This window comes from Bombus pascuorum, chromosome 3, assembly GCF_905332965.1.
Source record: "Bombus pascuorum chromosome 3, iyBomPasc1.1, whole genome shotgun sequence".
In the NCBI taxonomy this organism is placed as follows: Eukaryota; Metazoa; Arthropoda; class Insecta; order Hymenoptera; family Apidae; genus Bombus; species Bombus pascuorum.
In genome coordinates, this window is record NC_083490.1 from 14,298,049 (window position 1) to 14,310,728 (window position 12,680).

The 12,680-nt window shown below is 33.0% G+C and overlaps 1 protein-coding gene across 5 annotated transcripts in view; it reads left to right on the forward strand.

The window, feature by feature from the left end:
* LOC132904908 (rap1 GTPase-activating protein 1) overlaps positions 1–12,680 on the forward strand; it is a 256,345-nt gene that overhangs the window by 38,887 nt on the left and 204,778 nt on the right. For 4 of the 5 annotated variants that reach the window (XM_060955734.1, XM_060955736.1, XM_060955737.1 and 1 more), the window contains one exon: positions 1,477–2,237. The exons of the other annotated variant lie outside the window; for it this stretch is intronic. In XM_060955734.1, the coding sequence (XP_060811717.1) occupies positions 2,197–2,237 (41 nt within the window). In that variant the 5' untranslated portion in view covers positions 1,477–2,196. The remainder of the gene's footprint in view (positions 1–1,476; positions 2,238–12,680) is intronic. 5 annotated transcript variants of the gene reach the window in all.

The following is a 12,680-nucleotide window of genomic DNA, read 5'->3' on the forward strand; positions in this document are numbered from 1 at the left end:
ACGATAATAATTGTTGATTTCACGTATTCTAATATTCTAATCTTTGAAATGTGTCTGCTGTGAAGATAATTAAACAATATAATGGAAAATATAAAGAAACCTTTTCATGTACTTCTTTATATTATTACATTGAAACGGATAAAAATAAAATATCTCATGAGTTCAATATTTAATGGTCTTGTTTTGTTCACCGATGCACTTGCAAGAAACATCACGCGACAGGATGATAGAGCTTGTTAAACAGGGCAAACTTTTCCTCTACGACATTTTTCTAACTTTTCTTACATAATGGAGATATAATCCGACACAGTTGTTAGTATCATGCCGTATTTTCTGAAATTATTGACAAGAACAATGTGACATCAACACTACACGATAAAATACACCTACACTATAAAAAGGAATGATCTCAAAGTTAAAGTCTGCGTTGTTATACACATCGAAAATTCAACGGATGTTTTTGTCGATAAAATGACGTTAATCCGGTCGATGTGCGTCGGATGCATCGCGCAACAGATAAATAAATCATGGCAGAATAAATTATCGTCATCTCAAAAAATAATAATATAATCGCCACACGTTCGACGCTCGCTTTTAATAACTCATCGTGTAAACGAGTCACTTTCGATTCGGCGGTTCGTGCTTCGATATTCAACGTTCGGTTATTATACGTATGAATTAAATTTCAACGAATAATTAAGGTGCAAGGGTATCATGCATGGAAATTTATATTCACCGGAGATGTATAGCCTCGGACGTTGTTGATAATATAATTGAAACGTCCGAAAGATGAAGCCCGAGAGTGTTCCTTTTTGTCGTTCGATCTGTTCGTGAGGATCGTTCGTTAACCGATAAATACCGAGTGACCGAAGAGGCAAGAGAAAATTGTTGAAAGCGCGAGAATTTCTTTGGTCAGGTATCCGTTTCTGCGTGGCGCGATAACGTAATTGAAATGTCTCGAGGCTGAGGTTCTGTTCGGAATATTCCCGCATAAATCACAGCCGTCCGATCGACTCGTTTAAGTGGATCATTCGTTAAATGTAAATGTTGCAATAGAAATCTCGCCGGGGTTCGAAGTTGTACGTACAGATTTCCCTTTCTCCCTCTTCTCGCTCGCGAACCGATTACGCACGGCGAGGTTGCCTCCGGTTTCCGATAATGCCGGCGAAACGTTCTCGATGCGCACGCTTTTATCTACGCTTTAAAGTAAATTACAAGTTCTTTCTGGAAGATTTAACCTCATGGTGCCGTCCGAGCGCGACGAACGACGTGGAACGAGCGAGCGTCGAACGAGAGATCGACTACCGAGCGAAATGAATCTTGTACTGGATTGTCGTTTCCGTAAAAGATGCTGCAACTTCATCAAAGTTTCACGACGACGTTTGAACATGAGGATATATATCGTGTGACTCGTTGCCACAAATGGCTAGCGGAAACGCTCTGACTCAGTTCGCTTTTTTCTGCTATCCGACACAGGGCTCTGATTAAACACTCGAGGGGATTGTCGACCGAATGCCGAGCATCACACACGAGGTCGACAGAAGCTACGAGAAACGCGGAAATACGTTGCCGATTTTCGAAAGGACAATTGGCCTGATCGAACGGAACGCTGTCTAATTAAACACCACTCGCAAGAACACGATTTGCCTCTCTTACGACGTTCGACATTACGATTCAATCATATTCGAAATCAATCATCGTAGTTACACGTCGTGAGTGTACTGCACTAGATTGCTGAGTGGATCGCGCATAAAACATACGCGCGAAGAGTCAATAAAATAAACAATCTGCGTGTTCTTTGATACATATTTGAAGGAATCAACAAAGAGGGCAAACGAGAAAGATTTACTTTGGCCGTCTGTTAATCCGCAGAAGATCTTTTCGAACTTTCCGAACTGGTTGCCGTCGAATCTAAGTGTTCGATAACGCAATTGAAAGATCCTGAGTGCATACACACGTGCCGAGCGTATCGAGGATCACGTATTTACACGCGTGTTCGATTCGAGGCTTTGGGGACGTGGTACCGTTTGATTCTTCGTGTTAGACTCTATCGATATCGGCCACCTTCCGGTCGTTCCACGGTCCACGTTCCTCGACGTACACGGACCGGGAATTTCGCGATTCCCACGAGCTGCTTCACACCGCAACATCCATTCGATTTTCCTTGGAATTGCCTCGTGTGCGACTCGCCCTGAGATGCTGAAGATACGCATGTTGGATTACATCGGGGACACTGGGTAAGTGTTCCTGCGACAGCTAATAGTTGTCATTTTGTTTAATATTTCAACGCATAACTGCGAGCTTTGATCTTGACAGATCAAAAGTCGTGAACTAGCGTTATGTCCCTGACGCGCGCTCTTAATCGTTGCGTTGCGTAATAATTATCGTTTCGCAATTTATGTTGACGTGCGTGAAAATGCATGCATTAAGCAAAAGCGGGATTCCATTGCCCGGAGTGCCGCTTGTAATTATTTAAACGATACCGAATCTCGATTTTACTTTGACAATTATTCTCTTTATGACAATAATGCTTCTTTAATTATTTCTGATGCTTATACTGTCTTATAAAAGGGTTTAACGAAACCGAACCTATTTGGAAACCTTTTAAAATATTGTTTAAGACATAATACTGGTTTTTACTTCATTAGTCTATTTCATTAGTTTTAAAAGGATCCCTCGTTTATTGCAAGACTACAATTTTTATAAAATTGAAGTGGGACTTGTATAGTGATTTGTTTTCCTTTTAGAAGATTTTAATCGTATATTTTTTATTTTGCAAATGTTGCATATATATGTGTTGTACATGTCTCTTGGGGAATTATGCAAGATTAAATTATCTGTTATTTAGTAGTTTACTAACATTATGTTATTATTTTTCACATATATGTTTATCATATTTGTTTTTATTAAATGCAATTCAGTACTGTTTATTAGAACTTTGAACAAACTCTAAGTGCAAGGCTACACACAAACACATCAAGAAAAATCTAATGAGAAATCTAACGACGAGCTAAAGATGTTGGAGAAATTATGTCGGAGTAAAGTACGATTTTGAAGAGAAATCCAACTTCAAAGAACTATGTTACGAATTCATGAAATTTAAAAATCGTGGAAATATATTTCAAGAGAAATAAATTTATGTATCTACTATGAATATATATCGAGTTAGTATAAAGTAACAAACTGAGAATACTTATTGATTAACTGTTACTAATATAGACAAAATATTTATCGTATCATTTTCTCAATATACGAAACTATTTATTGCATACGATACGTATTCGTTGCAATATTTTAGTATATTTCTACAACAATAAATTTTCATATTTCCCATATTTCCTATCTTCATTGCAAATTAAAATCACGGAGTACTTTATTATCTTCAATAGACATATATGATTTACAAATGCTGAAACCATATTCATTGAAAATTATGAAAGATTCATAGTTCTTCATAATACAAAACTACTGTTCCATCATTTTCCATTCAAATTCACACTCTCTATACATAGCTAATATAAGCCTATTTTAGAAAGCTGTCCAATTAATTATATTTTTATATTTATCTTGAAAATTCTATTCCAACGTTTATTAATCTTTTTTCATCTTGGTTAATTATCAAATAATCAAGTATATTACTCATTTATTAGTCCTTACGATAAAAGAGTTAATGATACGATCGCATAAAGACGAGAAGATTAATATCCTTTTCGAATCTTCATAAAGAATGAACTTTTACTGGCATGCATTTACTTTACTAAGCTCTTAGCTACGCTTTCTGTACGGTAACGTAAAGTAGCATATGCATTTATAGCGACGATGCCTTTACCTTCGCGTAGCTTTGTGAGCGCGTGAACAGACTCATTCATAGTCCAGTCGCGGAATGATGGGTTGAAGCGTAGATTCTTCGTTTTAGGTCGCTCGGCATGCGCAATAACGTTCATTTGCACGTGTAGGTGATTACTTTATGTTAATAAAGGAGACTGATATTCGGCCTAGATTGAATTGGTAATCTCTAGGCGATTTTGCGAAAGACGCAAAATATCGATTGTGTTCACGTGTTTTAATTAATTTCGTTAAACGTCGTTGGTTGACATTTTTCAGGGAAAAATTATTTGATGAAAGAATATCGCGGTTCTGCCATATGATACATTCTAAAAAAGTAATAATTAGTTAAAAGTTCATATTATTTTATATTCGCAATTTAAAATGTTTGTTGAAATATGAAATTCTTGAAAACTATTCAGATTAACATATCTTTACGCGATGACTTCCTTAAAAAATGGACGATTAAGTCCTTCATAAAAGACAACAAATTTTAATCAGGTATTAAAACTGTTATAATTTTTAAAACGGGAAAATCCTTTCCAACAAATTATAAAACTCAATATATGATCGATGTAGTCGTTAATAATCTATTTTAATGGTTTAATTTTATTAAATAATTAATTAAATTGTTTAAAAAATTCTTTAACGTGACATCGAAACTATACATACAAAGTGTCTTTACTTACGTGTGGAATACTTGTGCTCTAAATTAATTACTTGAGCATTAGAGATTCTAGGATTTAACAGAAAAAACGTATTATTTTTGCAATGAAAATGTGTGAGCGAAAAGAGGTAGGAAAAAAAGATGGAATGTACTGTTCTGCTTTAACATTGCCATACTGCGGAGATATCCATACACTTTTACAAAACAATTTGAAAGTTGCATTTGGCAGTAAGGTCGACGGGAAACTGGTTTTTTCGATTTTTGGAGTGTGAAAACTGGTTGTACGCGAGATAAAATCGTCTAAAAATGGTCAAAATTACATATAACAGCCTCTCGTTATTTTCTATCGGTACGTTGGTATATAACATTGGTCGTGTCTCGCGTTTCCCAATTATTTTTCATTCGTGCGGAACGCGATTTACTTAACCTGAGGGCAATTAAACGAACGAGTAGGAGGGCCAGCATATTTCGACGCCTTAAATCCCACAGTAGTAGGTGTACTTTTTTGTCATGACATGCTTTTAAGAACAGACCAGGTATTTGCATTTGGAATGAAATTATGATTGGGGAACCCATTTTACTCGTCTCGCTGCCGACCACTAGAAATGTATCGTCCGGAATACTAATGAACACGCTTGAGAACAAGACCGATATTCTTTTTCTCTTCGAATATAACGACGACTCTGCAACGTACTTAACGTAGATAAAATTTAAGACGGAATTAGAACGAGCAGAGACCTCATTTTGTCAAAAGGGTTCGCCACAGCCAGATAACCTTAAATCTCTGAAATTTACGATACGCTGTTTCGTACGTAATTGCACCATTATCGTTTAAATATTTGTCAAGAGCTATCGAATGGCGCTTCGTCGATACATTTGCCGTTTCTACAGAGTAGTCCGTAAGTCTCTTTCCCATCTGAAAAGTGTATAACCTTCATCTTATTGTAGGTGTATTTTTAAATTTTCCTTCCCGAGTTTTTCTGTTTTTTTTTTTTTTTTTTTTTTGAAATTTATAATGGAAGAACCTACAACGGGGCAACGAGCAAGGATAATTGAATTTTATTTTCGAAACGAATGCTTCATTATTCGGACGCAGAGAGCATATACTTGTTATTTTAACGATAAAAGTCCACCGACAAAACTAGCGATACGTCATTTAGTGCAGTGTTTCCAGCAACAGGGTTCCGTCTGTGATTCGCCACGAACTGGAAGACCACGTTCAGTACGTATGGAGGAAAATATTGAACGTTCCCAGGAGAGCGTTCATGAAGAACTTGGAACATCCATTCGAAGACGTTCTCGCTAACTTGGACTTTCAAGGAGTTCACTACAGTGTATCTGAGACTTGGTGGTAACGAGATGGGGCAACTACTCATGCAGCCAGACTCATGATGTAATTACTAGGAGAAATTTTTGGAAATCGCTTAATTCCGCGAGCTTGCAATTTTAATTGGTCTTTCTGGTTGTTCCATAAAATGGCACTGGATTTTACAACATTCAAATGGAAAAGCGACTCAAATCTGAATTATCGAGAGAATAGAAGATCCTTTTACGCAATTGCGAGAACTTCTAGACAGTTATCTGTATGCAATGTACTTAATGAATGTAGATGTATTGTACTAGGAAATCCAAGAATTTAAATCTCTCTTTAAAAATACTAGAAAAGTTTTTTAATCGGTTTGCTTAACGATTTTTGGAGTACTGTTGCGTTATATTATTGTATAAATAATCCATAAATTTATTTCACTGAATCGATTGTATAAATGATCTACAAATTTATTTCAGCATAGCTTTCATATTTAAGTAAAAAGAAAAGAAAATACTTTTGAAGCTTTATTTTAAGAAATCATAATAAGGCTCATGAACTTGAGTCTTTGTGGTATGCAAAAAGAAATAATTTAATGGCTCTTCAAATTTTTCTTTTTATTGCAATTTATATTGGACAGACACATTTTATGGAGTAATGATTGTTAGGTTATTATTCACGCTTGTCAATCGAAGAGATATATTTACGTCTAGTTATTGAGATATACATACGTATGTCGTAGTTGAAATATGACGAATAGAAGGTAGCACATGTAGAAAGATTTATATTGCGTAAATATAGACGTAGAATTTTCCAACATGATATTAGATTAGGTATAATTGATTAGGAATTATTATCATCCTTATAGAATTAATCTTATACAACACTTTTTTATTGCTAACGTTGAGGTAACAAATTTTGAAAAATATTATTTATCGCATGATTTAAGCATTTATCGTTATACTAGTTTATAGTATCTTTCTTAAATGTGAAGTTTACCGAGTAAATTCTTTATTTCGCAAAATTTCATTTAGTTTGTTTAGTGTAGATATTGTTAATTAGGTGTCAGTTTGTTAAAAATATTTTTTCATTTATTAATTCATTTTCTATATCATTAGTGATTTTTTGAAAGTTATAAATTATTCAATCGATTTTGTTTTCTATAAATCGCAAAAAGCTATATTACTTTTATCAATATACAGTGTAATTTTGCTAATACAATATGTAACTATTTTTTAAGTTCCATTTCTTTTGTAGCTTCTGTTAAATATATGCAACCAATTAATTTTCAATTTGTACGTGTTTATCTCTTTCAAAAATACCTGTTCCCATACAAATCACACAGGTCCACGTATTTCATCCTTTATAAATGAAACATTTATGAGATTAACACATAATTATAGAAATATTTGTTAGGTACTCGATACTCAAATTCGCTTACTGAAATTATCTGAAAGCGTGGTTACTTGTTCATTGAAACAGTACATTTCTATCCATTTGAATTCAATTATTGTCCGTTCTATGGAACTAATTTTGGGGCGTAATTTTCCAATGGTAGTTAATGGAATGGTCAAAGCGCGAATCCGCGAGAATACGTTTCTAATTTCCTGTTTATTCATCACAACCCACACCGTCAATTTATCCGCGATATAATAAAAGCCGGTTTGTGGGTGCAAAATGTTGGCAAATTGATCTAATGAGGTCGTCGATGCTCGAACAGGAAGGCAAAGAGGCGTCAGAAGGTTTCACTCGGTGAAACTTTTTCAAGCGGCAAGAACGAGAGCACTCGCTTCGTGACGCGTTATTTTTAAGCCGCTCTAGCTTTTATAATTTATACGCTGGTCAAAAGTTTCCTGATATAATTAAAAGAATTGTATTATAGTTGGAAAGTGTCGATTTCTACGTGTATATTTTAAATGCAGAATTAAAAATAAAGGTAAATTCTAAACTAAGGAATTTCTATTCGCATCTAATGGTACTTAAATTGTGTTTTTGCGTGTGTTTCAATAGAATAAAAATACAATTGTTAATTATAAAATGAAATATTAAATGTCAGATAACAGTTGATGTATTTGCTACATACCACCCGATATAATTATATTATATGTAGAAATACTAACATAAGTCTAATTACTTATACTAATTAATCTGTACTAACATACGAACAAAATTCAAAAACAAGTACTTTTCAGAAAGTTGGTAAAACGCCTTAACATTTTAACGACGGAGGTATGCCAATTAATTTCCTAAGCAATTCTTATATTATTTACGAGAAGTGAGATCGCAATTAATTTTTATAAAATACGATTCAGAGAAAACGATGAACCTTTCTTTCAATTTTCTAAAAACTGTTTATGATAAGAGCATCTTGTCGATAGAGTGTTAACACATATAGAAATAAATGAAATAATTATAAAATAATATTTTATATCTTGCCTCGTTCTTTGCACGAAACATGTCAACCGTTGTTATAAATTTTACTTTTAGAAAATTAATAATGTTTTTGCTATTTAATGCTTAATTTTTTTTAGAATGTATCAGTTATACAAGATTATATTCAGCTTCATTAAATTTTATTCAAAAGAAAGGACTGTGAAGAATGACTCACTACTATTAATCATATATTCACATTTATATCCAGGAAGTAGTTCGAAATGTTATATTCACTCAGCTCGCTCAGTTTTAAACGAAAATCGTTAATTTATCACTGAGAATTGTTTTTATGGTCGGAAAAAGGTAGAAGGCGATTCGTATATTTAAAATTAATATTTCAATATTTACTGTTTAATCAAAAATTATTTACTTAACTAAACTTCAAATTATTTTTTAAAACGATTAAAATTACAGAAGTTGTTTTTAACTTAATAAGTATATTAGTATTTTCTTTAATATTCAGATGTTTATATTCCATAGGAACATTTGAAAATAATAATACTCAGAGGAAATAGGACATATTTCGTACATGTATCTGGTTTAAATCAACAAACAAATAAATAAATAAACTATTTCGCATATATCCGAGGCATAGAAGATACGAGCAATTTTAAATTACGTTTGAATGCATACACATATATGTATATAAACGGCACAGCACGAAAATTCCATTTTTCAAACGACAATACGTTGTGCCGGATTTTCAGTGAACAAAGTGGGTGCAGGCTTTCAGAGTGCGGTTTTGCGGACTGTCCACATTGTCTGCGCTGACTATGTATGTTCGACGATTACCAGCCGAAGCTCGCAAATTCGATTGCGCATCCCGACCAAGCGCGGCGTGGCGGTTGTTCCATCGTGGATATGTGGCGAACGCTATGACATCCTATAGGAAGTTATGAGATGGGATACAAGATTGCAGAATTCGTATTCTTGATTTCTTCAGAAAGCAATTTAGAGTAAAATACAGTTGGCAACCTAGCCTTATTCTACATTACTCAATCTACGATATTACTCGAAATCTTATATCCTTTGCAATTTACGCATCTTCCTGATGATGTTGCTAGTGATTGATACTAGGCAGATATTCTTTACATATGTATGCTTATTGTTAGATAGATAATTTATATTCTTCGTGAACCAATATGGTAAATGGAATTGATATACTTAAAAAATATTATGAAATGCAGTTTGTCTATGCAGTACGAGTATTATCTACTAGTAACTAATACTATCGACGTTTTGAGGGATTGGGAAAGCATAGTGGTTGTATATATTTTAGTTTCACTCTACTTGTCAGCAGGTATTTCTTTCATTTTTATTTTTTAAACAAAGAATCATTATCTGAAAAACATGAAAAGAAGATGCGTTACATTTTCATGAATCTAATTATCATCACATTTCCTCATTTTCTTACAGCTTTCAAAATCTTTCTATCACGTTTCGCATTTAATATACTTTTTAAATTAATGAAACTATTTAAATTCAAGTATATAGTTCACTTCACACATAGACTTCAGGTTCCTGTTCACACAAGCTGAGGTACTTGACTATTTATTGCGTATATGCATCTGTCTATTCTATGAAACGTCATAGTCTTCGTAAGTTTTTAAAAATTTAGAAATCTTTTTGTTGTTTTATTTATATGTGTATCAATACATGTACGTAGATACTAAATAATATATTATTGTTTATACCATTTAAAACGTATTTCGTGGCAAGGAACAATCGCTTCAGTTCAAGCGAATTAAAGTCAAATAACTGGATTATAATTTCGGTTGTATTATATAGTTGCTGAATCGAAGCAATGTGAAATTACCTTTCCAGATACACATGGCTTGAAATAATCTTTCAAATTTCAAATGACACTGAAATCTGTACAATTATCTTTTGCATAAAACGAACAACAGTCGCTGGAGAATATAATGTTACCTGTAATTTCGCGCTCGTTCACTAGGTAATCCACTTGCAATTAAATTAGTTAAATACTTAAAATGAAATGACTTTGAATCGAGCAACTCGATTTGTATGAACCGAAGCTACTAAGAATTCAATGTTTGTAGAATTTGAAGAACCTGACTAATGCAAACGGGACTTAACAGTTTCAAAAATATCCTGTAAAGAACTTTCTCTTCTAAGAGGTGTCCAAAATAGTCATTCAGCTACAGAATTATTTAAATGAGCGAGGTTGAAAAATGATCATTAAACTGAAAGGCATCGGTCTGGCAAAAATGAACGGATAATGAGAAAATGAGATACATAGTAATCAGTGTCGGGCAATTGTACACGTTTCAGATAAAGTCGACAAGCTTTTAATTGAGAGCGAAATATGCTGGAAATTATTAGTTGTTAACACGCTGAGCATTCAGATAACAGTTGCGGTTGTATTTTAATAGCAAGACTACACTCTTGATGCGTAGGTCGGCCTCTTACTATATTCGTCGTTGTATATCGAATGAGTCACTTTTTGAAATATAATTAAAGTGTATTCATGATTATTAATTCGCTCGTTATATATTCAGGCTGTCGTTCGTTGCGCATTCAAACCACATATCGCTCGAACTGTACTTACATGGAGTTGAGTTTGACTCTCTATTCGCGTGTACTGCAAGATCTGTTTATAATAAAAAAGTTTGACCTTATTTACTATCGAACCTTAGAAACAGATGTGGAAAAATTGTTAATATTCTTCTAATAATTTAGCGACAAAAATGATAACTTTTATTATAATAAAGACAGGTACAACGTATACCATATTAATTTTCTGTAGTTATACTTTATATAAAAATATGATAAGATTATGAAACAATAAAACAGCTTGATCGTATGGAAGGAAGCTTTGTTTTTGAGGAAATTGATTCTAATGAAACATCTGCTGTACATGCGTGTAATTGTACGATTCGATTTATCGTTCTACAGATATCAATTGTAGGTCATCGTTCGATAACCAGGTTTATACGTAGTAAAAAGATCAATACCTTCAATTGCTCGTTTGTAAAATGTATAAACTTTGATCGACTCGCACTTAGTTTCATTGTATCATGTACGAAATCGTAAAAAAGTTCGTTTACATAGACTTTTTTAATGACATTTTAAGCTTATGGTTCCACGTATGATACAATGAAACGAAGTTCATTTATATAGACTTTACTTTTCCCATTTTACTCTCACGCAAAGTATAATAATTCTTTCGAATTCATCCCAATATTCTAATCTTTTCAAATATCTAGAACGATTATTATCGTCGTTTATTATTTGGGAATAAAAATTCTCATCTAGCACTTATTAGTATTATATTGGGTTTTACGAAAAATTTCTTTCGTTTCATAAGGTGATAATAGATGAACAACAATTTCTGTTTTATATTATTTTATTGAATTAGGTATGATCCATTTCGTTATATTTCTATTATTATGTTCGTGCATAATTCAATAAACTAATATAAAACAAAAAACATTGTGCGTCTATTATTTCCTTATAAAAGGAAAGATACTTTTCGGACAACGTAATAGATTAAAAATATTGTTTCCGTAAAAGTAGGATTTAAAAAGTAGAGCGGAGAACTTTTCTTATTATATTTTATAGTAGATTTCTTTTTCAGACATCATCATGGTTATTTTTTACGCAAGTAATTAAGTTTCTCGCGTAATAAAATTTGCATCATAGATAAATTAAAATATTGTTCTAGTAAAATTTACATTTAAAAAGTGAAGTGGAAAGCGCGATTCTAAAGCTTTAATTACTTATAGGTGGTTAGTAGCGCGTATGTTCGCGCAAAATATCACGCGATCGCGGTATACTTCTTCCTTACTCCCTTTATTTTGTTCACCAATATGTAGCCTGTAAGCATATGCATACGTTGGTATTCGTGAAAATGATACTTCGCGGGCAAGGTTGTCCAGTTCGTATAACTACGTTAGGTACTACCTACGTTTCTATATACGTAGGTATACAGAATGTTTTAAAACAGGAGGACAGCTAAAAGAACAAATCTCTGACGTTTCATATATTTTTAATATACTTGTAACGTACTGCTATCAAATCTATAAATTATTCTAGAAGCAATATTTTCATGTTGCTTTGATTTGTAGTTTTTATAACATGATCATTTTTTCTGCTTTATAAACCTCATTTTGTTTTACCGAGCATGATTTATGATATACTTGTTTACGATCTGATTTAGCAAATAAAATTATCTCTGTAATCTTTTCTTATTAAATTCATTGGAATTTCACTTTAAATTATTTACGTCTTAACTTATCTTTTTTAATCTTTTGTAATTAATGCTTATACTTCGTAGCACTGTTTAATGTTTTTTCCTTTGAAATTGTTTATTCCTTCGAAATTATTGCCATTGTGAAACAGCATATTATATAGCGTGTCGCTTGACAAACAGTGTAAGTATGTTTTACGAATAAAAATATGGAGAAAATGTTATATAAACGTAGGCTT